Genomic DNA, 23,017 nt, shown 5'->3' with positions numbered 1-23,017 from the left:
ACAAAATTATTTATTATAAAATTATTTATTATAAAATTATTCTCTAATATATGAAACATAATTATGTAAGTTGTTTATACAGATTTTCATTTTTCAAAAAATTATATATTTGTTATATTCTCAAATATATAATTATTTCAAAACATAAATAATGTTCAATTTAAATTTTCTTGTTTTATATTAAAATTAGGATAAAATTTCCTTTTACATATAAGTGTAGTTTCCAAGAAAAAAACATCAAGGTGTATTTTTATCACAAAAATTTCTCTCAAAAATTAAAATGACAAAATATATTAAAAAAGTAAAAGATATATGAATTAATCAACGTAGTTAATTAATCTATATCTAATCTATTAAAACAGAGTCTTATTTAAAACTTACCATGGCATCATTTAAATTTGGACTTATTAAAACATGTTGTGGCTAAATAAATGCCCTTAATATACAAATCTAATAATATAAGTTAATCCATCATTTACGTTTTCTTTCTTATCTTTTATTCTCATCATCGTTGTGTTCTCACCTTCTCCATCTTCTTCCTCTCTTTCTCATTTTTTGTATAGATTGATCTAAAGATTGTTAGCGATTCAAATAGAGATGAATATGCACGTGATTTGTGTTTTTGTGATTCTAAGTTAGGTTTACCAATTATTTTTGTTGAGATTATGGGTGCTGGTTTGCAATGAGTGCATGTCGATCTAAATATGAAAACTGGTGATAATGGTTGTTCTTAGAAGTGTTTTAGGTTGATGCTCTACTGTCGATTAACCAAAGCTATTTCTGGGTATATGATAAGTTTGACCCCACAACTAACAAAAAGTAAGCTCTTTTGGGTTTTGGTTTATTGTACATTTTTGTACATGTTTGTTTTCATTTTGTTTAGCTAGATCGATGTATTTTTTACTTTCCTCTGTTTGTATTTATAATTGATTGACTAATGGTAAAACAAAGTTCAATCGACAGTGGTGGAAACAAAACTATATTTGAAAGATAATAAAATAAATCTGGAATAATAAAATCTATTCCTAATCATATATCACATTTAAATTTGAAAGATTCTATAACATCTGCAAAATAACTAATAAGCTAGGTTTGTGGAACTAATACTAAAGTAAGATATTCTTCTTAGTTAAAATTTCCTAAATATTAAATCGTAGATATTCCTCCTATATAGGAGTAAAACTCTCCAAAAAAAATATATTTATATTTCCGATCATATATTTTAAGAAATAAAATTGTAGCAATTAAAACCAAATGTTAACTTTAAGAAATAGTCAAGTACTTACAAAACATAGTTCAAATAATGTTATGTTAATTAATTATAAATAGTCAAGTATTTACAAAACATAATTCAAATAATATTATAAACTATCTAATAATTAAAGTTAAAAAATTGTTTTATAAATAAACAAATAAAAACACTAACGTTAAATTCCATAAGTCAAATTTGTTTTCAACAAAGCATATAATATTACAGCATAAATTCGAATAACCTAACATTTTATTTAGTAGATTAGATGAATCAATATATTTTTATTTTGTTTATTTTAAAATAAAACAAAATAAATGAAACATATAATCTTTGTTTCAGCTGGTCATATGTATACTATTAAAGCAGATAGATGACTGTTTATGAATATGTCCTTGAAAATTTTCTAATTAATTATAGAAATTGTATGTATTTTTTTCCCAACATTATTTGCAACAAATCAAAAGTCATTATTTTGTAATTATATTAAAGAATATTTAATATAATTCAGTTTTTAATCTTTTTGAAAATTTTGTTTCCTAAATATTTACACCATATCTTTCCAAAAAAAATCTTTCACATTATTAATTACATTTATTAAATGAAACCTCAAAATAAAATCAAGTTGAAATAACAAATGATTAAATCAACAAAATCATAATATGGTTCTCAATTATCTCAACTCCTTAAAAATAATTTCATTTAAAATAAAAACTAAATCACATAAATTTAATTTGATAAAATTATAGAAAATGTTTTGAAACGCACAAATGAATTTTTCAATACAAGAGTGTTGAAAATATAAAATATTTTATTTAAATTAAAAAATCAGTGTAAAATAAGTTTAAATTCGGTTTAAATAAATAAAATCATATTACGGGTTAGAATTATTTAGAGTCTTCTAAAATTTAGTCATATTCAAAATAACAAAGATAAGTCATATAAGTAAATTTAAGATAAATTTCATAAAAAGTTAAATATATAATTTATCAAAAATCATAATTTTTATTACGTAAAATAATTTTCCGACAAAAAATATTCCCGCCCTTTTTAAGGGCGGGTCAAAATCTAGTTTAAGGTTTATGTTTAGATAAAATATTAGGTTTTGGAGTAGTAATAGAGTATTAAGCCCTAAATCAAACTCTAAATCATAAACTAAATCCTAAACCTTAAACTCTAAATCATGACTCTTAATACTAAACTCTAAATCCTAAATTCCAAAATGGTTTATGATTTAGGATTAAGGGTTTAGGATTTAATATTTGACCAGGAGTTTAGGGTTTCGTGTTTAGAATTTAGGGTTTAATATTATGGTTTATGATTAAGGGTTTAGAAATTTTTTTAGGATTTAGGATTAACGGTTTAGGGTATAGGATTTGCCCAAGGGTTCAGGCTTTCGCCAAAAGTTTATGATTTAGTATTTAGCTTCAATTGTTTGAGTAACTTGTCGCAACTAAACATCATCGAACTCTAATTTAGAAATTTGACTAATATTTCCTAAAATAATTAGTATATTTAATTATATTTCAAACATTTAATTATATACATAATTTTAACTCTATTAATATTATCTTAGTGTATTTTTTGTTGAGACATAATTACAATTAATTCTCGCAAAATATATACACTATATTTTTCATCAAAATCTATATATTTATTTTATATAATTAGTTTAGTTTTTCATACTGTTATATATGATTCAATTTAAAGGTGATTTATATGAGTTATTGTTACATTTAAATGTTTTTGAAAAATAGTTTTTAAAAAAAAATATCTTTAAAATCAATGACTCTGGAAACTATATTTAGGTATAATATGAAACCCCCGTTACAAAAAAAAAGGTATAATATGAAACCCTTTGTCAAAAATAAATAAATATTTAGATATAACAAAATTAAATATAAAATATTAACCTAATATATGAAACATAATGGGAAATCGACCAAAAAAACACTGAACTTTGCGGGAATTGCCAAAAGAAACCTGAACATATGGGCTGGTCAAACAAAACACAAACTTTTCATTGACTTTAGAATTAATTAACAATGTTTTCGTTGACTTGCCAATTTAGCACGCCGTCAGCAAATTTAACAGAAAAAATGACATCGTTAAATGTTGGTGTTAGGTGAAACGACGTCGTTTTGAAATAAGATGAAACGACGTCGTTTTACATGATTTCAAAATAAAATCAAGTTGACCATTGGGTTGGGTTTGAACCCAGGTTGTTTGGACCAAATGACAAGGTACTTTACCACTAGGCTAGTGGCTCAATCATTGAAACTATTAACACATTTAGTTATATTTGGTACTGATTGAATATAAAAAAAATTATCTAAAACTTAAAAAGATCTTTAAAATTTCTAAAAACTGAAAAATTAATTCCAAAAAGAAATATTTCATTTTTCGGATTATAAAAAAATTGAAAAAAATCGAAAAAAATTCCAAAAAGTTAAAATATTTCAAATCGGAAAACATATAATCAGAAACTATAAAAAATAATTTTTATTATTATTATTATTGTTTTTTTTATAGTTTCTTATTATATGTTTTCAGATTTGAAAATTTTTATCACTTTTTTTTGAATTTGTTTTCGAATTATTTTATTTTTTCAAATTTTCTTTTAATAATTTGAAAAATGAAAATTTTCTTTTTGGCATTTTTATAAAAAAAATAAAAAAATAAAAAAAATTATTTTTTATAGATTCTGATTATTTCAGATTCAAATTTCTTTATAATTTTTTTTTGTTATTTTTCATTTTTTTTATTTTTTTCATTTTTTTAATCTTAAATGAAAATTTTCTTTTTTTGGAATTTGTTTTTAAAAATGTAAAATTTGGAAGATTTTTGATTTTTAAAAGTAAAAATAAAATTTTATTTTTAATTTCAATTTCAAAATTAATTTTATAAAAAAAATCTTTATTTTTCAAAATTTTGGAATTTTAAAGACTTTTTAAATTTTTAGAGAATTTTTATATTCAAAATCAATACCAAATAAAAGCAAACGTGTTTGTTCATACATTGAATGTGCCACTAGCTTAGTGGTAAAATACCTTGCCATTTGATCCAAACAACCTGTGTTCGAACCTCGGAGTCTACCTTTTTTTTATTTTCAAATCAAATAAAACGAAACGACGTCGTTTCACTTAACGTCAACAGTTAACGTTGGGTTAACGCTGTTTTAACTCTCGTTTAACGGTGTGCTAATTTGGCCAGTCAATCGTAAGTTTCTTAATAATCTAAATAAGTCAACAAAAGTTCAGACTTTTATTGGTCAGACAAGTGTACAGGTTTCTGTTGGCAATTCCTGCAAAGTTCAGTGTTTTTTTGGCTGATTTCCCGAAACATAATTATGTAAGTTGTTTATACAGATTTTAATTTTTCAAAAAATTATATATTTGTTATATTCTCAAATATTAATTATTTCAAAACATAAATAATCTTCAATTTAATTTTTCTTGTTTTATATTAAAATTAGGATAAAATTTCCTTTTACATATAAGTGTAGTTTCCAAGAAAAAAACATCAAAATGTATTTTTATAACAAAAATTTCTCTCAAAAATCAAAATGACGGAATATATTAAAGAAGTAAAAGATTTAGAATTTAAGATTGAGAGTATAAAATTAAATAATAATTTTAAAAATATAATTTTAATTTTTTTGGGAAATAATCAATCTTTTTATCTCTTTAATAAAATTTATTTTTGTCATTTTTTCTCTTTTTATGTTATTGGTCACAAAAAAAGATTTTAATAATTTTTGGGAAAAATGGCATTTTCAAAAAAAAATTAAATTATAGTGTATTTTAAAATCATCGCAATAAAAATGGTTATATCAGTGGAAATTTTCGTTTTCAAATAAATTTAAAGGATAGGTTTGGCTAAAAATATAGCAAAAAGATAAACCGGGTTTGCCCATCACAACGGTTCCATCCGGGCCGGTGGTGTTGAACATTTGCGTTTTAGACTGTAACCGGACCGGATATGCACCAAGGTCGCGGTAGAACCGGTCAGGTCCGGTTTTGATTAACACCGGAAGGAATACCAAATGAATTGAATTCGTTGGCTTTGTACGATCGGCTGCATCAATCAATCTTCTGCGTCGATTTCTAAATCTGATTCCCCCTTTCGATCTCTCTTCTCTCGCGATTCTCCAAGGTATTCAGTGGCATCACTCTTTGCTCTCGATTCCATTCAATAGATGCCTTCTCCGATCTCCAGAGGCTGATTATTATTATTTTTTTTTTTTGGGGCTTCTCAACAATTTACTTATTTGAATTCGTATATAGAGTAATCTGATCAAAGATCTGGTACTTATCAGCATTTTACTTATGTTGATCTAGGGTTTTTGTTTACCGCCGCTTTTCTCCTGTACATCAAGGTTTCTCCGATCATAGGAGACAGTCCTGAGTTGCCTTGCCCCTTGTTTTGTTCTCTTCTTATCAGGTTAACCTTTTTCAGCTTTCTTGTTGACATTTGGTCCTAAAGATACTTTCTTGTTTATTGTTTGTGTTACTTTGATTTTTTTCCTCAGGGGCTTAAAGATTCATCAAAAGGCCAAGATAAATACCTAATCTTGGTGCAAGTCTTAAGTAGAAGAACATCATTTCTAAGAGGCACCTTTTTAACATGGTAAGAACTTTGAATGTTATTCTCTCTCTACCTACATTATTAGATTACTAGTTGCTCTTCTGTGCGATTCTTTACTCTTCTGTTGATGTTCCAGGCAAATCCATTACGGCTATATCTAGCCTGCATAAAGAATACCCTCGAGGCAGCTATGTGCTTACAGGTACAAAACGATTCTCGCTCAAAGTATCAGTGCATTTGTCTCTAAGTTTCCTCTCTCTATGTTTAAGGAAACAATAAAAGACTCTTTGTTTCCCTTCTCCCCCATCTATGTTTGACCTCTCGTGTGTTTGTTACGTTCATGTTCACTTGATGATGCACCATCATTCGCTTTTACTCTCGCAATTTTTCGTGGCAAATGTTGAAAACTATGCATTTTTTTCCCTGTGCAACAGTACAAGTATGTTAAAGGGGCCATGTAAAGTCCTTGTAGTTTTCAGTTTAACTCTGTATATATTCCTGAAAGCGTTTATATTTCTCTATTTGCAGAACTTTCCGTGTCAAGAAGTTGAAAGGCATAATAAACCAGAGGTTGAACTAAAGTATGTAAGCTTGTGAGAATGGATACTCTTATCCATTGTGATTTTGAACTTAGTGGAATCTTCTTATCGACATGTGTTTTTTTGTTAACTTTTGTAGGACGAGCCCAGAACTTTTGCTAAATCCTGTAAGTAGTTTATTTGTTTCCCTCTCAGTTTTGGCATTGATACGTCACTCTCTATTTACTAGGTTCTGTAACTGGCTGCTAAATTTTTTATGTTTGAATTTGCAGGTTTTGATATGCCGTAATGAGGCTGAAAAGTGTTTGATAGAAACATCTATAAATTCACTCCGGATAAGCCTCAAGGTAATTTTTTTGTGTTTGAATTAGCTTTATATTGTTTCACCGTTTCCTTTCTATTCACTCTCCTTAGATAACTAACGTCTTCATGTGTCATGACTTAAACGTCCTATTGTTTAAAAAAATACTTGTTCTTGAATTTGCAGGTCAAACAAGCGGATGAACTTGAAAACATACTAACCAAAAAGTTCCTTAGATTCTTGTCCATGAGGGCAGAAGCTTTTCAAGTACTGAGGAGGAAGCCAGTGCAGGTAGACCTTCTTCTTAATTTAAACGTAGCTACTTGTATCTGCTAATATGTTTTATCTTCCAAGCTCTAAAATTGCATTCCCTCTTCTGTAAAATCTATATTATGGAAAATGCATCACTAATTGGTTTAGTATATAACGCACACAGGATTGGGATTTTCATTTTACAAATCATGAATCATCTCACTCTCTGGAAATGCACTTTACTTAGATCAGATGGTTACTGTTTATTATGTGAATAATTTATCCGTGATCCCATTCAATTTTGTTTCCTTGTTGGTCTTTTGAACAGGGATATGACATTAGCTTTCTTATAACAAACTATCACTGTGAAGAGATGCAGAAACAGAAGCTAATCGATTTCATTATTCAGTTTATGGAGGCAAGTCTTTCTCCAAACCTTATGTGTTTACCTTGTTGTCTTTTTCACGGTAGTAACAATGGAAAGTGTAGTATATCTTAATAGTTGGCCTAGCCATTGAAATGTTTCTACAAGAATCAAAAAAAGAGATTAGTTACTTTGATGATATCCTCCAACATGCTATTCTCCTCGGTACTCTGATTAAAACTGGAAATGTAACTGAAATTGCAGGATATAGAGAAAGAAATAAGCGAGTTGAAGATATCAGTGAACACCAGAGGAAGACTCGTGGCTACAGAGTTTCTGAAACAGTTCATGTAAAGCAACTGCGTTGTTATAATGTAAGCACTCATTGTATTAATCACTCATTATTTGGTCAAATTCATCTACACATATAATAAGTTTTTTCTTCTCTTGCTACACTTTTTTGTTTTTTGTTTTTTGTTTTTGTCTCTACTTCCTTTGCACCTACGCAACTGAACCAATCGGCATCGTAATTGTAGTGTATGTTACGACTTGTAAAATATGGGCTGTTTGTTAATCACAGAAGTTGTTCTGACGTACAGTCTCAGAAAGAAAAATGTTTTTTTTTCTCTACCAGACGAAGTAAAAATAATTCTGTTTTAAAATAATCTCAATCGGTATGATCGATTTAAATGGTATATATCTTTTTTTCTTTGATCAAAAAATGGTATATATCTAAATGATATATTCGAAGATGACAAAAAATTATGTATATTCCAATGTTATTTGTGACTGTTTGTTTATCAATTTAAATGAAATTACTAGATACTGAAAGGGCGGGTAATTTTTTGTTTTAAAATTTGTTTTGAAAAATTATTATTATATTTATATTTTTTTAATCATGTTGTTGTTTAGTATTAGTTTAATTTAATATAATTTTTAGCAACTATATTTAATATGTAAAGTTACCTAACTATATACTTGTGCTATATATATTTCAGAAATTATTTTAATTTTTTTAAGACTGCAACATATTATATTTTTAATAGTTGCTTAAAATAATTAGTCAAGAATATTTGTACCAAAAAAACTCGATTCGTAATCGACCCGAAAATCAAAGTTAGACCTAGTTTATATACTCAAATGCTCTTAACGTGTTATATCCGAAAATCAATATATTAAATCCAACCCGTATCGAAACCAAACAAAGTTTTTGAAAAATATTTGAAAAATTAATTTTAATATACTCTCTTATATAAATATGTGAATGGTTAATAAGGTTTTCATTAATTTTAAGTAAAATCGCATTAAATAATATTTTTGATAGAATAACTTATTTAAAACCCATTAAATTAAATGAGTTTATTTAAATACATTTTTCTATTAAAAGTCCACTTAAAATCTTAATTTAACATCATGTGCTTTGTTAATTGATAAATTTACTGTATATATAAAATATTTAAAATTCGAATAAAATAATTTCTGGTGAATAAATTCTAATTTTTTGGATTGAGTTGTAAGTTATATTGTTGTAGTGTGATATATTAAATTAGGATCATGATCTATTGATATATGTTTAGTCCAATAGTTATATAAATATAACGTAAAACTACTATAAATGTTTTATTTTGTATTGTTAACAAATATAAAGTGTCTACTATACAATAATTACATTTTATACTTCTTAACTGATATTATGAGGAATAATTAGCATATCATTATAGAAAGATATGTCCATAATGTAACTCTATACATAATTATATAAAATAATGTATTATATAAAAGGTTGAGATTTTAAAAAGTAAATATATTTTGTAACATATAAAAAGAAGACTCTAAAAAGAAATAGAAACAGTTACGTGGTGCAACCAACCGTTATGCATATGTTAAAGTGACAAAATTATCAAAGAACCTGTCACGTATAAACAGTTATATATAATACAGCTTATGTATTTTTTTTAGTTGGACCTAACTATTATCAATAGGTCATGATCCAAAATTAATAGTATTGATTATAACTTATTTATAAATTGTTTTTAAAAAAAAATTAATATCAAATTATATAAATGTTAAAAGTAATTTATTAAAATTATTAAGACAATTGAATATTTTTAAAATTCTGGAAATAAACAAAATCACTTGGTTTCTTTTCTCTATATTTCTTTTTCTTTTTTTGAACATCCCTCCTTTTCTCATGTAGCAGTTTGTCCTTGACAAACAAACGAGTTCTAGTTTACTTTTGTCTAGGCCCATTAAGATTTTATATATTTTGTTCGAAAAAGCAAATAACGGTTAAGGGTTAAACCCATCTACAGTTCAAGTAAACCCACTTCTGATTCAGTTAAGCCACCGCTTATCTCTGTCCTTGTCTAATCGCCGGCGCAGTATCTTGTTACCGCGCGCCATCTGTTCGACAAATTGTCAGGACCAATTCTTTCAAGAGAAGACAAAAGTTTGGTATTAGGGTATTTGGGCACTAGGGTTTCATTCGAACAACTCTGTGTTTTTGATTTCTAATGGCTTCTTCTGGTAATGGGAACAACAATAAGAAAAGAGGTGGTGGGCTATCGTCGCTTGCCCCTCGAGAAATCAGCGTCCAGAAATTCTCGGAGGCTAGAGCAGCAGAGCTCGAATCACTTCACTCCATAGTGTCTGAGCGTTTGAACAAGGACTTCCGGTCAAAGAGGAACCAGAGGAGAAGGACCAATGCTTACACTAACCAACCTTCAAAGAAACGTAACATAAAGAGGCAGAGGTCAGAGTCATTGTTATCTATAGGTCAACCATCATCGTCTCAAGAAACAAAGATCCCAAGACGAGTCAAGAGGAGACTGGAACTTAAAGGGAACCCTGAATCGGGGTTTAGTACCACTGGTGATGGAACAAAGAGGCTGAGAACACATGTTTGGCATGCTAAACGCTTCTCTATGACTAAGCTTTGGGGTTTTCACCTTCCTCTTGGTTTACACGGCGGGTTAATCTCAATCTTTGCAGTGTAGTTAGTTTGGCTTCTCTCATTTGTTTGTTCCTTTTTTAAGTCTGTTTTTTTTTTTGTCATGGTTTTAGAGGAAGGGGATCTAGGGATATCTTGAAGAAGTCTAGGCAAGGTGTTCTTGTGCATGATGCAAGCTATCACATTGCTGTTCAATTGGAGGGTCCAGAGGTAGGCATTTATCTTATTATTTTGAGATTCTTCTGAAAAAAGTTTTGTAATTAAGTATTTATCTGGCGTCGAACTTCTCAGGGCTCACTCTTGTCGATATTAAACATGCTATTGGAGCCTTCTCCCTTATCTCATTCCAAGGAAGTTTTCGACTCTATTCTCACAGGCCTTAGTTATGGAAACGCCATGGTATACTGAATCACTTTTTGAGTAAAACAGAAAACGGCACTTTCAGCAGGATTTAATCATAATTGTTTCTGTTTTCTTCAGCTTTATCATGTCGAACCACCAGTTTCTCAGGTGATTGCTCCTGTAATTTATATGTGGAGACCTTCTCAGCTACCTAAGAGAAATGTTGAGGAGAAAGTGGGTGACTGCGTAGGAAATGATGGTCCAGTCTCAAATGGAGATCATGCAGACTCTCGAAAACTTTGGTTGTGGATCCATGCTTCTTCCTTCAGTGAGGGTTATGCTTCTCTAAAACTAGCTTGTCAAAAACAGGTTAGTTATATTCTTTATTTTTCCCTTTTGAAGTCAGTTTTAGTAGTTTGCCTCATGCTGTACGTATTTTTGTGGAGATATTGACATTTTGAAGTTCCTTCATTCAGATGGATGAGACAGGTGTTTTAGTTGATTGCTTGTCACTCGAGGGCCAGCTTGCAAAACTTGAGATTTTTGGTACAAAAGCATCTCAGCTTCTGCAAAAGACCATACATCCTGTTCCAAGGTGAGCCACCTAAGTGAATATATAATGGTTTTGTAAGAACGCAAATGAACAAGGGAAGATTTTCTTATCTCAGTTTTCTCTCTCGTTGCAGTAGCTCAGAGAATTCTCCCTCTATTTTAAGGAAGTGTTCGATGGGACAAGCTGAAGTTAAGAACGTTGTTGAACCTTACAAAGAAGAGAGCATATCATCTTGCGCTATTTTACCACGGTTTGTCATAGATCCGCGGTTAATCCCGAATAATCCTTGTGATGATAGCACAATGTCACTTGAAATGACCAAAACTAAGAGTACTGAGTCGCTTGAGATGACTACCAGCACAGAAGCTGAAACTTTCAAGTGCTTATGGGACGCAAATTGTGAACTGTACCCTCCAGAAGAAGAGAACATATTGTGTTGGGAGAAGCATCAAAGTCGTATGAAGTCTTTTTGCATCGATGACCCAGCTGATGAGTTTCCTAAGATATCTAGCAGGCCAAGGAGTTCGAGGTCTTGTCCTTTACTGCTTCTTAAACATAAACAGCTTGGGGATACAGCTACAGGGTAATCTTCACTTTAGTTGAATCGTTTCTGTGTTGTTATATAGGATCATGGTCTTTAAGGGCCCACAACTAATCATATACTATTATGGTTTTTCAGATGGTCTCTCATACTTCCCCTTAGTTGGGTCAAAGTTTTCTGGAATACCTTTGTCTCAAAAGGAGCTCAAGCAATAGGTCAGAGGGAGAAACGCTGGGTTTCTTGTGATGTATATTTCCGATCTCTTGAACTTTAACCATTATGTGATGAGATTCTCTTAAATCGAAGACTTAAGAAACGCCTGAACAACCTTTTTCTTTTGCAGGCTGGTTTGCCCTTTTTCCCATCAGATTTTCCTGACTGCAAAGCATATTCATCTTTGAAAATGAGTGAAGCTGCAGACTTGGAGGAGAAGGCACAAAGACGACCTCTTGCCGTGAGACCTTCCAGAATTCCCATTCCACCTCCATGGAGTAGTATCCATGTCACGCGTTGTGTCAAAGAGAGTTCCGATCAAAAGCTTACAAACGGTGAGACTAGTGGAGTGGAAATTTTCAGTAATGTTGGTAAACTATTCGATGGTATCGTGGCAAGAACACCACATTCGCTGCCTACTTTTCTCCAAACTTTCACAAATCGTGTGGAGACGATTCAAGAAGATGAAACGAAAGCAAGAGCTGGGATCCTTCAGAACAGTGATAATAAACTCTGCCTTGTCAGAGTTCTTCTACATGCTTTCAAGGAAGGTTCATTCGAAGAGGGCGCGGTTGTATGCGCACCATCTCTCGCAGACGTATCATTACTAAAATCCGGGTAACATCTCCAAGAAATCATGTTGCGAATCAGTTGAAACCATTTACATTGGGATGCCATTTCTGATGTATTGCATTTATGTTACACAGCTGCAGTGAAGGAGAAGAAGAGCGTGTTACAATCCCTCAATCTTCTGTAAGTTGTTACTTCCAAGAACAACCTTCTGGAACCTGGGAACTGAATGTCCCTGAAGACACTCATACAAAGCAGTCTCATAGATGGCCAATCGGGTTTGTGACGACAGGTTTTGTCCGTGGGAGGTAAAAGAAAAACAAAAATTAAACCCATAAAGATCTTGATTTTATAACAATCACCAGAGGCTGATTTGTTATGCGTTCTTAAAACTTATTATAATAATGTGCAGTAAAAAGCCGACGGCGGAAGCTCTGTGTGATGCAGTGTTGTTAGGGAGACTAAGAGAAGAGCAATGGAAAGGGAAAGATGTGAAACGGAGAAAGAAGGAGATTTATGTCCTGGTTAGAAACCTAAGATCTTGTGCTTACAGACTCGCACTGGCCACTATTGTTTTGGAGCAACAAGACGCTTCTGGTGATGATGTCCACTGCTTTTAAAATGCCAATCTTTTTTATTCCGCCACCAGTCCCAACACTGTTGTTTTGTTTGTCTCAAATCACATTTTGTTTTATCTTAATACAGTATCGTTTTAACTATTTATATTAGGCTGGTTTCAGATTTACTTGTATCTTCTGTTGCATTCTTCTTTAAGTGCCATAACCGAACATGAAATTCTAAGTGATAGTTACTCCAATGCTGAAGATTCTTCCCATGTTCTGCAACTCTTCAGATGACAGTTAAAAAGGCCGATGAAAATGGCTAATTATCATCGGAAAAGAAGAGCAAAACATGTTCAGAGTAAGTTTTGTTCACTTCTTGCGGTTTTGTTTGTTGGTAATCTATTGACTATAGTTGTCTTGTTTTCCTCAGGCTGATAAGAGGTTTTCCGATAAAAATGATAGCTGGGAATTATGAAATAAGAGAACAAAGAACCAAAGAGTTGGCGAGAAGTCCTCAAAAATATAAAGTAATCTGATGCAAGGCATCAAAAAAGAGAAGCGGCCTATAATGCTAGATGCTTGCTCTCTAAAGGTTTTGTAAGCTCCTCGTAAGATGAGGATGCTGATAAATGTGATTCATCCAGCTAACAGTGAATCTGACGGAAGCGTACTCCCACTCTGAAGCAGTTGGAAACCAATCATTTCAGATGATGGAGTCTGGAGATGATCCCTCTTCCATCAAAATCCGGTTTATGGATTCTGTGACAGATAAATGTAAAATATTTGTGTGCTATGGAAACGAGAATAGAAAAGCCTAATGATATAAGCAACTTACAATACTAGTTAAGAGAGCCCATACCTTGCTTTGTGATTTCTCTGATGACCTTTGCAAGTTGGTCATGATTCAGGTGTTTCTCCATGAAGGCGTCCATTCCAGCTTGGATGGTTTCTATTGCTTCCCTTGAACCATGATCATGTCCAGATACAGCTATAATTGGTATATGCAAACCACCACCATATTGTTCCTCCATTTTTCTAATCTCTCTAGTTGCTTCATATCCATCCATTTCTGGCATCTGTATGCATAAATATTGTGCAATAGGAGTGAGCCATTAAGCTATTGCATTATGGAAGGCTTATCGAATAAACATTACCTGGCAGTCCATGAAAATGTAGTCAAATGGAAGAAACATTTGTGTTGAACCTTCTTCTTCTAGCTCTCTTTGTGTAAGCCATTTACTGACTAAATTCACAGCTTCTTTCCCACTGTAGCATTGTTTGACCTCTGACACTCCCATCTTTTTCAGCTTTCTTGTTGCAACTGAAGATGTTATACGATTATCATCCACCACCATAACCCTCTTTCCACTCAAGAACTCATCTTCACTAGGCTTGAAAGCTCCTTGTTTGTCTTCTTTTGGCTCGGTTCCTCCAAATTCAGGCAACATCTTCAGCACTCGGTTGAGACATGATCCATGCAAGGGTTTAGAACAGATAATGTTCCCTTCCAAACTTTCACTTCCGCTCGGTCCGTTAAGCCAAACAACTTTACATGATTGACCATGGTGCAAGCCTCTGCGAAACTGTTCAACGATGTCGTGCAGCTCAAGAAAGTCTCCGGTTTCCGCATCAATCACCAGAAGGAAAGCTGGAGAGAAACCATGCCTTGTTCTTTTAGGAGTCTGGCTTCTTGAATCAATCCCATCCATGCCAATCAAAGGCAACTCCCTTGAGCTCGAGCTTAATGATCCGCACTCTGCTCTTCCCATGGAACCCTGACGTGAAAACCCAAGAAGTCTCTCCAGGGCATGATTCAGATGCTCCCATTTTTCCACCACTGTGACTTTTATTCCAAGGCTCTTTATGTATTTCTCTGTAACCTTTCTCCGTTCTCCATCTTTCAGCAGAAGAACCACTCGAGACCTTTCTTGCTTTGGACTTGAGCTGAGCCAGTTGTGTAACCTAGGGCTCATATTGCGTATGCTCATGCTACCTCCCAATGAAGTTTTAATAGCCCAAGGCTTGTAATTTCCTTCTTCCAGTTCCATGTCCTGTCTACTTAGTTGAGACTCTGATGCAACTGACAATAAAACATTGAACTGGAAACATGTGCCCTTCTCTCCCATGGCCTTGTCAATGATCCTTATCTCCCCTCCCATTAATCTTACCAGAGACTGCACAATCCCAAGTCCTAGTCCAGTTCCTTGTTGTCCTTGATCTGTTTCTCTTACCTGAACATAGTTTTCAAACACTGATTTGCGCATCTCCATTGGTATCCCTTTACCTGTGTCATCCACTTCAAACACAAACTCCATCATGTTCCCATTGTCTCTTCTTGATGTTGACGACTGGTCTTTATTCTTTATACACTTTGAAAACTTTGATAAACCACCTTCATTGTCCGATGCAAGGACCACATTGGAACTTGTCCTCTGAGCCCAAGCTCGGATCAGAATGTGTCCCTCGACCGTGAACTTGACCGCATTGCTGACAAGATTGTTGAGGATTTGCTTCAGTTTTCCACCATCTCCTCGTACGTTAGAGCATTTAAAAACCGAGCCATCGTGCATATCCAAAACCACATCAACCCCTTTCTTCATCGCCACAGGATGAAAAAAATCGATGACGTCTTCCACAAGTTTTGCTAGGTTGAACTCTTCTTCCTTTAACTGCATCTTCCCGCTTTCGATTTTGCTCGTGTCCAAAACTGAGTTAAGCAAATCTGTTTTGAAACAACATTACAAAGACTCACTGTTAGGGCTCAAAGTCACAAATACACATATAAAAGAGAACGGTCAGAATCTTACCAAGCAGATCCTTGGTGCAGCCATTCACTAGCTTAAGACTAGTCTCTAGCTCAGAACCATGTCTAACTTCTTCAGAGTCATGGCATATATCAATAAGACCGGTAATCCCTGCAAGGGAACCTCTTATATCATGGCTAGCTCTTGCAAAGGCTTCGCTCTTGTTCATGCTTTTCCTCTCGGCCTGTTGTGTTGCTTCCATTTGGTTTATCAATGTTGCACGCATATGCATCTCTCTTCCTGCTGCATTCACCATAAAATACACAAACCCTAGAGGCCAGCACAAGCCTAAAAACATTGCTGCAACAAGCAGATATAGCGATGCGCTCCCGATGCTTGGTGTTCTTTCTTTGTTGGGAAACATGAGTGTGTATCTCTGGTAAGAAGAAGAAAAAATAATCTGAGAAACAAAGTTATGAATCTATAAAGAGTCTCATAAGATGATATTAACATTTACCAGAGGCACGCCGGAAACTTCAAGAACAGAGCAAAAAGCTTGGAGTTTGGATCCTCCGATCACCACCTGGTAGGCACTAGAACTACAGTTTCCGTGGATGCAATGAGACGAGAGGGTTCTCGAGGATTCTCTACGGAAGCAAATGGAGCCATTAGAGGTGAAGAAAGTAGCATTTAGTGAACTTTCAGGAACAATCAAGGTCCCTTCCTTGGTCCACAAGTAAAGCTGTCCACCTTGTAGATCCAAATGGTTCAAAGTGCCAATTAAAGTCTTAACCGGAAACCCTAATAAAACAACTCCTTTCTTGCTGTCCAAGCTAACTACACACTGAAACATAGTTTCGTTAACTTCTCCTCCCAAACCAGCTCCCACAAAGGTCATAGTGTGGTTTCTCTGTGCTGCTTGAAACCAGTCTTTATGGGTTACATCAACGGGCTTAATTTTCGTTGCATTCCCGATAAGACGACCGGTTATCTGATCAATGGTTTGTTTGTACCAAGTGTAGTCTCCTTTACCACTTGAGTTCGAGGACGAAGAGTTGGCAAAAACAGCGACACTTGCGTTTAGTTCTGTTTTGTAAGAAAACAAGAGACCATCTGTACTGACGTACAAAACTTGAGAGACTTGAGGGATCGTTGAATAGGCTTGAAACAGAACCGGTGCGATCTGAAAGATAAACAACAAACAAAAATAAAATAATCGTTTTGCAAATAAGTCTCTTAATAAAGCCACTAGAATCGATTTATTGATGCATAACTAATTTAAACAAACCTGTGTTTGAATGTTTTTGAAATGAATATCATTGTTGGTGAGATAAGAATCTATAATTCTGGCTAAACCGGTTGTAGATGAACTGGTCTTCTGGTAGGTAAATTTTCCGATGTTTTCAACCTCGGAAACTAGACTTGACTGGAGATCTTCAGTGATAGAAGCAATTTCGTTTGTTACGTCCTTAGTTGTTCTACGCCAAATCGTGACCGGTATGCACCCGAAAACAAACACAAGAAATGCCTAATATGAACACAAAATCTTATTAACGTATATCTTCTTATATAAGAAAATGCATCCAACTTATCATATAAAAAAAGAATTAAAGAATAAGAAAAGTATTACCAGGACGAAGATGACGAATATTGGACGAGAAGTCACAAGCTTTCTAATTCTTACCATCATTTCTGTGAATTAACATTTCATGGTTAAAATTAAAAAGGTACATAACCTTTCATACCAGCTAAAGAACAGTGAAAAAGTTACCAGAGAATGCAACAACCATGTATCTTTAGCTTCTTGACTCCAAGTCAATACCTCGAATACGCCTGCGTCAGAGCTTCTGACTAATCCCTCCAATTTGCAACAACTTATACAGGATTGTTCTTCTTCACTGCAACATTTCGTTCCAGAGTTTAAACAAACAAGCATAACACTTTAAAAGTAAAAATTTAAAACGGGTTATGTGCAAGTTAAGAATAATAGTCCTAAATCTCTAGGTTTTAATCTACATTCCTCGGCACTAAGACACAAGAAAAAACCTAAAAACATCTAGATGAGAGTATTTGAATCCTGTATAACTTATTTCATCTCTTCCATCTTCGTACACAAAAAAAAAAGCCCCAAGAATGTGATTTGAGTCTGACACGTAATAATAGTTTTCCTGGTGTGAAAATTAGGGTTCTTGGCTGTGTTTAAAAAGAGACAGAGATAGCTGTGAGTAATGAAAATAAGGGTAACTTAGAACAAACCACACTCTAGCAATATAGAAAGCTCCCGCAGTGTTTAGTTTAGCACAAATTGACTTGTTTTGTGATATGCATCGATATGTGATTTGCAGTGTATAATAAAGGAATCTAAAAATTAATCGCATAAGACAAATGCAATAAAATCTATTTCCATTACATGCTTTCGGGAATATTTAAGGCCTATAGTATTAAATGAGATTAAAATTTAGGGACATAAGAATCAACATGTTGAATTGTTAGGATGGTAATTAAATGTAACATTATATTATCAAAAGATAACCTGCTTTATTTCTATTTTTAATTAAAAATATATTTCACTTGTTTCATAATAAGTGTCATTCTAGTTTTTTATTACACAAAAATTGTCATTTTATAATTCCAATGCAAATTATACTTATTTTCAGCTGAAAATTAATTGCAAACTGCATTGTTTTATTTATCTCAAATATTAGCCAGAAAGTGTAATTAATAACATGTTACATATATTTCCGTCACTTTATTAATCTGTGTGAAAAATGTCAAATGACACTTATTCAAAAACGGAGGGAGTATAATTTACAAAGAAAAAGAAAATTCGTCTTATTTAGTTTCTCTTGAGATAAACAAAACAAAGGTAAACAATTAAACTCATTGGAGATATTTCTAAAATGTTTCCATATCTAAATTTTTAATAATTACTAGTGGTATTCCGGTGTTATGCGACATGTTCATATGTTGTATTCTCACATGAATTTATAATTTATTATATGGTTTTAGTAAATAAAATATTTTAAAATTATGATAATGAAAATATGTTAAAAATGATATTTATTTTTATTTTTTGATAGTGGTTAGCGACCATAGTGTATTATTTTGTTTGAAGTTGTTTAGTTCAAAGTAGAATAACATAAATGGTTGTTACTAATCGATTTAATAAAAGTAGGATAAAAATTCGATAGTCGTAACAAAGTTAATTTAGTTGGAATTTAAACATAAAGCAAAATTGATGTTTTATTTAGACAACATACTTATATTTCATAACTTATTAATTATGAACTATTAAACATGTACTAATATATTTAGTTCAAAAAATAGAAAGATAGAATAAGTTTCAAATTTTATAAATTTTATAAATTTTATAATAAATAAGGGTGAAGTGTCATTTTTTTGGTAAAATAATTGATGAGTATCTACTATATATTTTTCAGATTACCATGTTGACTTTTTAAATATAGAGGTGAAAGTAACGGTTTTGACAATGAATGGTTAAGATATCTTGGAGTTTGTTAAGTTATTATATCGACTGGTTGTAAAACTTAAAAAAAAAAACGAACCTGGCAAATCCTGTTTGTGTAGGCTAATGACATGAGGTGGTCGTAATTTCGGTACCTAGATCTCTCCATCAAGATCGGGTGTGTCGTCTCTTCTAGGTAAACAAACAGGGTCTGCTACGTGAATCAGATGGCAACAGGGGCGTCATCATATGTGAAGTTAGGGTTGCTCCTGGTTTCATTATAAATATTCATGTCATAGACTGAGTTTTCTTTCAAAAGATGTTTGAAGTTGTTAAGCCTGTGAAAGTTGATTGACGCATGTAGGAGCACCACCTGAGAAAAGGGATGATGCATAAAAACCTACTACTTTAAAAGCAAACAATCATTAACTGGTAAACTGAAATAAGAAACCGGTGTACCTTCCCATAAATCAACAACATATCAACCCCAAGATCTCACACCTTCCTTAACATTTCAGGCTTGCCATAATTGTTGTAGCCCGTCTGAACAACATCTCTACACCGTCTTGTCTTCAACTTCGAGCAATTAAATTGGGAATTTAACATGATCTGAATTGATAAAAGTAAAGAGATTCTCGTCCGAGCTCTCACACCGTCTATACATACCCAACGAAGCTGAGAAAGCAAGAACTAAAGAAGCATTCAATAGGAGAGAGTGGGATGTGTGGGATTCTGGATTTGATTATATGATTGGTTATGTTGATTGCATTAAAGAAGGAGAATCGTAAGGCTCTATTCTCTATCGCCAACATCAAATACAAAGAAAAGCTATAAACCAGTGTTTTGAAACCCGACTCAGACACTGAATCGGATGATTGACCGGGTCACTGGGTCATTGGGTCAACCGCGGATGAACCGCATATTAATAAATGAATTAATTTTATTATATAATAATATATTAGCTATGATCTTATTCTTTTTTATCTGTAAATTAAAAATATAATTATAAACTAAGTTAAATAAAAAATAACTTACTCACCTTTTTCCAAACGTATATTGTAGTGTAGGGGAATAATAAGCTTGATCGTCTTTGAGTCTGTTTTACGGATGTGCGGGTCAAGCACGATCATGTTTACTCACATTTCTTGCAAACGTAAATTGTAGTGTAAAAGAATAGGAAGACAGTAATAAAACTGAAATGTTGGCTTCGATTTCCATCTGGTCATTTTTAATGAAACTTCTTTTGGTTATTTTTTTCCTTGAATGTTTTTGGCCTTTTTAATGAAACTTTTTTTGTCATTTTTTTCCTTCAATATTTTATGACAAAAGCTTGAAAAAACTATTTGAGAGAATTGACCAATATTATATAATTCAGATAAAAATTATTTAGTATTTGATATTTCCATTACTTTTTTCTTAAGAAACTCGAAACATTAGCTTTTTGCAAGTGTCATATTAAGATATTTTACGCTGGTTAAAAAATTAAAAAACATATTAACATATACCCATTTAAAGCAGAAATCATCAAATATAAATTACTTGGATAAAATTTTATTCAAAAAGGTTAAAATAAAAATTCAAAATCACATTAAAAATATGGAACAATATTTTTGAAACAAAAATAATAATCATAAATGGCATTTTTTATAAAACAGCTGAAGTATAAACCACTACAATCTAAATCTAGGATTCCATTACCCAAAAAAAGAAAAGAAATAAGAAGCATTTTTTATCTAAAAAGTCAGCACACAGATTCCATTTTACTTCTTTTTAATAACATTTGTCTCCTTTAATTAGAAGTTGAATTTTAGGTGTCTTAAAGACCTCTCTCTTCCTCAAATGATTCACTTGTGTTTAGGTCTTTTTAGATAAAAAATCATTAATAGTAGTTGCAAGAAAAAATGATTTTTTTAAATAATACTTTTAATAACGTCAGCAAAACACTAAACTCTAAACACTAAATCTTAAACCCTAGAGCTTTGGATAACCTCTAAACTTTTGGATAAATCAAAAACCCAAGGGTTTAGGGTTTAAGGTTTATGATTTAAGGTTTAGGATTTAGGGTTTAGAATTTAAGGTTTAGGGTTTAGTGTTTTTTTTAAATCAAGGATTTAGGATTTATCCAAGGATTCAGAATTTACCCAAAGGTTTAGGATTTAGGGTTTAGAATTTAAGGTTTAGGGTTTAGTGTTTTGGTGAATGTGTTAAAATATATATATATATATATATATAATATATATATATATATATATTCAAAATCAAGGATTTAGGATTTATCCAAGGATTCAGAATTTACCCAAAGGTTTATGATTTATTATTTAGGATTTAGTGTTTTGCTGACGGTATAAAAATATTTTTGCAACTACTATTATTTTTTATTTATTTTTAAATTTAAAATTTAAAAACATAATATAATATGACAATATCTTTTTTTCCTTTTAAAAAAATATTCAATATGAAATAACGAAATGCTATTAGTTAGTGAATTTATAGATTCATCGTAGGGGTGAACCAAGAATAATTCCATTTAAAATGAGTAATTTTTGGGTTCATCCCCTAGGGTTTAAAAAAGAAACAAAATATTGTCAAATTATATTATATTTTTAAAATCAAAAGATAAAAATAAATAAAAAATAATAGTAGTTGCAAACAAAAAAACTTTTTAAAAAGTTATTTTTAATACCATCAGCAAAACACTAAACCCTAAACTTCACAAGAGAATCAAATAGATTAATATTGGAATGCAATTTTGGATCCTCTAGACAGCCTCACAAGCATAGATGTTATTTGCAGATCAATCCACTTTGTTTTTTCCATGTTTGTACACTTTGCATTCAATAAACATAAAGAATAGTGCTAAGGCAATAGTTAGATGATTAGTTCCAAGAAAAGCTCATAGTCCTCAAATGACTCAATTTTGGATCAATAAACAACACAATTGACACTCAAAAACAAACGAAATATTAGAAACTACCTCCATAGACTCAAAGAACAATGTCTCCAGTGTTTTAGAGTCTAAAGTTGGTCAAAGAAGTAAAAGAAATCGAGAGTAAAACAAAGAAAATAAGAAAAATTACCTGCAGGTAAGAAGGGTGTCGACCGAAACAGAGGGTGGTGTCGATCGACATTGCTGACCACTCGAAGTTGATCATCAAAAAATCAGCCACCTGATCTCTTTATTTCTCCGCATTCGCCAAATAGATTATGATGGCACACTCTTTCTCCTTAGATAGTTTCAAGCCCAACTTCAGTTCTCGAACGTCGTGTTTTACTTGTTGGCTTGTTAGTGCAAGGGATGTCCCTCAAGCACTGTTGCAACGATCGCAGCACACTCATTGTTCACCTTCGTGGCCTAAAACCGATTATGCCTAACATGACCAATCTTTTTTTGTCCATTCTCATTTCATAGTAGGAGTTTTTCTATCTAAAAATTCACACCTATATCTTATCTAAAAGCATACATCATGTATTTTGGTCATAGAATCAATCTTTTCTATCTGTACATGTATTTTATGAGGTCAAATCCTTTTTTTGTGGTTTAATACTATAGAACACTAATATATAAAAAATATGTGTGTTTTAGACCTTATTGATTCAGGTCTTGGTTTGCGAGTAAACCTCAAGTACACCTCTCCATCTCCTCTAGATAAAGCTGCATATTTGTCTGACTGTTGATCTTGATTGGAGATTCTTTTATCCCCAGTTTATGTCAACCGGGCAAACTATATATTGTTCTTTTAGGGAATCTTAGGAGTATTTCAGTAAAAGACTAACCCTCTAGTG

The 23,017-nt window shown here is 32.2% G+C and overlaps 3 protein-coding genes across 4 annotated transcripts; 2 read left to right on the top strand and 1 right to left on the bottom strand.

The window, feature by feature from the left end:
- The first annotated feature begins 5,210 nt into the window (after positions 1-5,210).
- On the top strand, positions 5,211-7,738 carry LOC108855098 (actin-related protein 2/3 complex subunit 4). Its single transcript, XM_018628812.2, has 10 exons — positions 5,211-5,404; positions 5,590-5,692; positions 5,781-5,878; positions 5,973-6,038; positions 6,365-6,417; positions 6,515-6,542; positions 6,648-6,722; positions 6,863-6,967; positions 7,257-7,346; positions 7,557-7,738. The coding sequence occupies exons 3-10, from the start codon at positions 5,876-5,878 to the stop codon at positions 7,644-7,646; spliced, it is 510 nt and encodes a 169-aa protein (XP_018484314.1). The 5' UTR covers positions 5,211-5,404; positions 5,590-5,692; positions 5,781-5,875; the 3' UTR covers positions 7,647-7,738.
- A 1,839-nt stretch (positions 7,739-9,577) lies between these two features.
- On the top strand, positions 9,578-13,180 carry LOC108848976 (ribonucleases P/MRP protein subunit POP1). Of its 2 annotated transcripts, none has more exons than XM_018622451.2 (10): positions 9,578-10,263; positions 10,356-10,452; positions 10,534-10,641; positions 10,723-10,953; positions 11,061-11,179; positions 11,274-11,720; positions 11,817-11,925; positions 12,022-12,509; positions 12,599-12,769; positions 12,874-13,180. In XM_018622451.2, exons 1-10 carry the CDS (start codon positions 9,806-9,808, stop codon positions 13,079-13,081), a joined length of 2,436 nt encoding a protein of 811 aa, XP_018477953.1. In that variant the 5' UTR covers positions 9,578-9,805; the 3' UTR covers positions 13,082-13,180. The 2 variants fall into 2 exon arrangements, with proteins under 2 accessions (XP_018477953.1, XP_018477952.1); XM_018622450.2 differs by having other exon boundaries at positions 11,271-11,720.
- A 652-nt stretch (positions 13,181-13,832) lies between these two features.
- LOC108848977 (histidine kinase CKI1-like) lies at positions 13,833-17,558 on the bottom strand. The gene is made up of 7 exons (XM_018622452.2): positions 17,540-17,558; positions 17,399-17,460; positions 17,057-17,296; positions 16,286-16,951; positions 15,832-16,204; positions 14,179-15,746; positions 13,833-14,100 (listed from the first exon to the last, which is right to left on the bottom strand). The coding sequence occupies exons 1-7, from the start codon at positions 17,556-17,558 to the stop codon at positions 13,864-13,866; spliced, it is 3,165 nt and encodes a 1,054-aa protein (XP_018477954.2). The 3' UTR covers positions 13,833-13,863.
- Between the last annotated feature and the right edge of the window lie 5,459 nt (positions 17,559-23,017).

Source organism: Raphanus sativus, chromosome 4, assembly GCF_000801105.2.
Source record: "Raphanus sativus cultivar WK10039 chromosome 4, ASM80110v3, whole genome shotgun sequence".
NCBI classification, from domain to species: domain Eukaryota; kingdom Viridiplantae; phylum Streptophyta; class Magnoliopsida; order Brassicales; family Brassicaceae; genus Raphanus; species Raphanus sativus.
The sequence above is the reverse complement of the archived record's forward strand: the minus strand, read 5'-3'. Positions and strand labels throughout refer to the sequence as shown.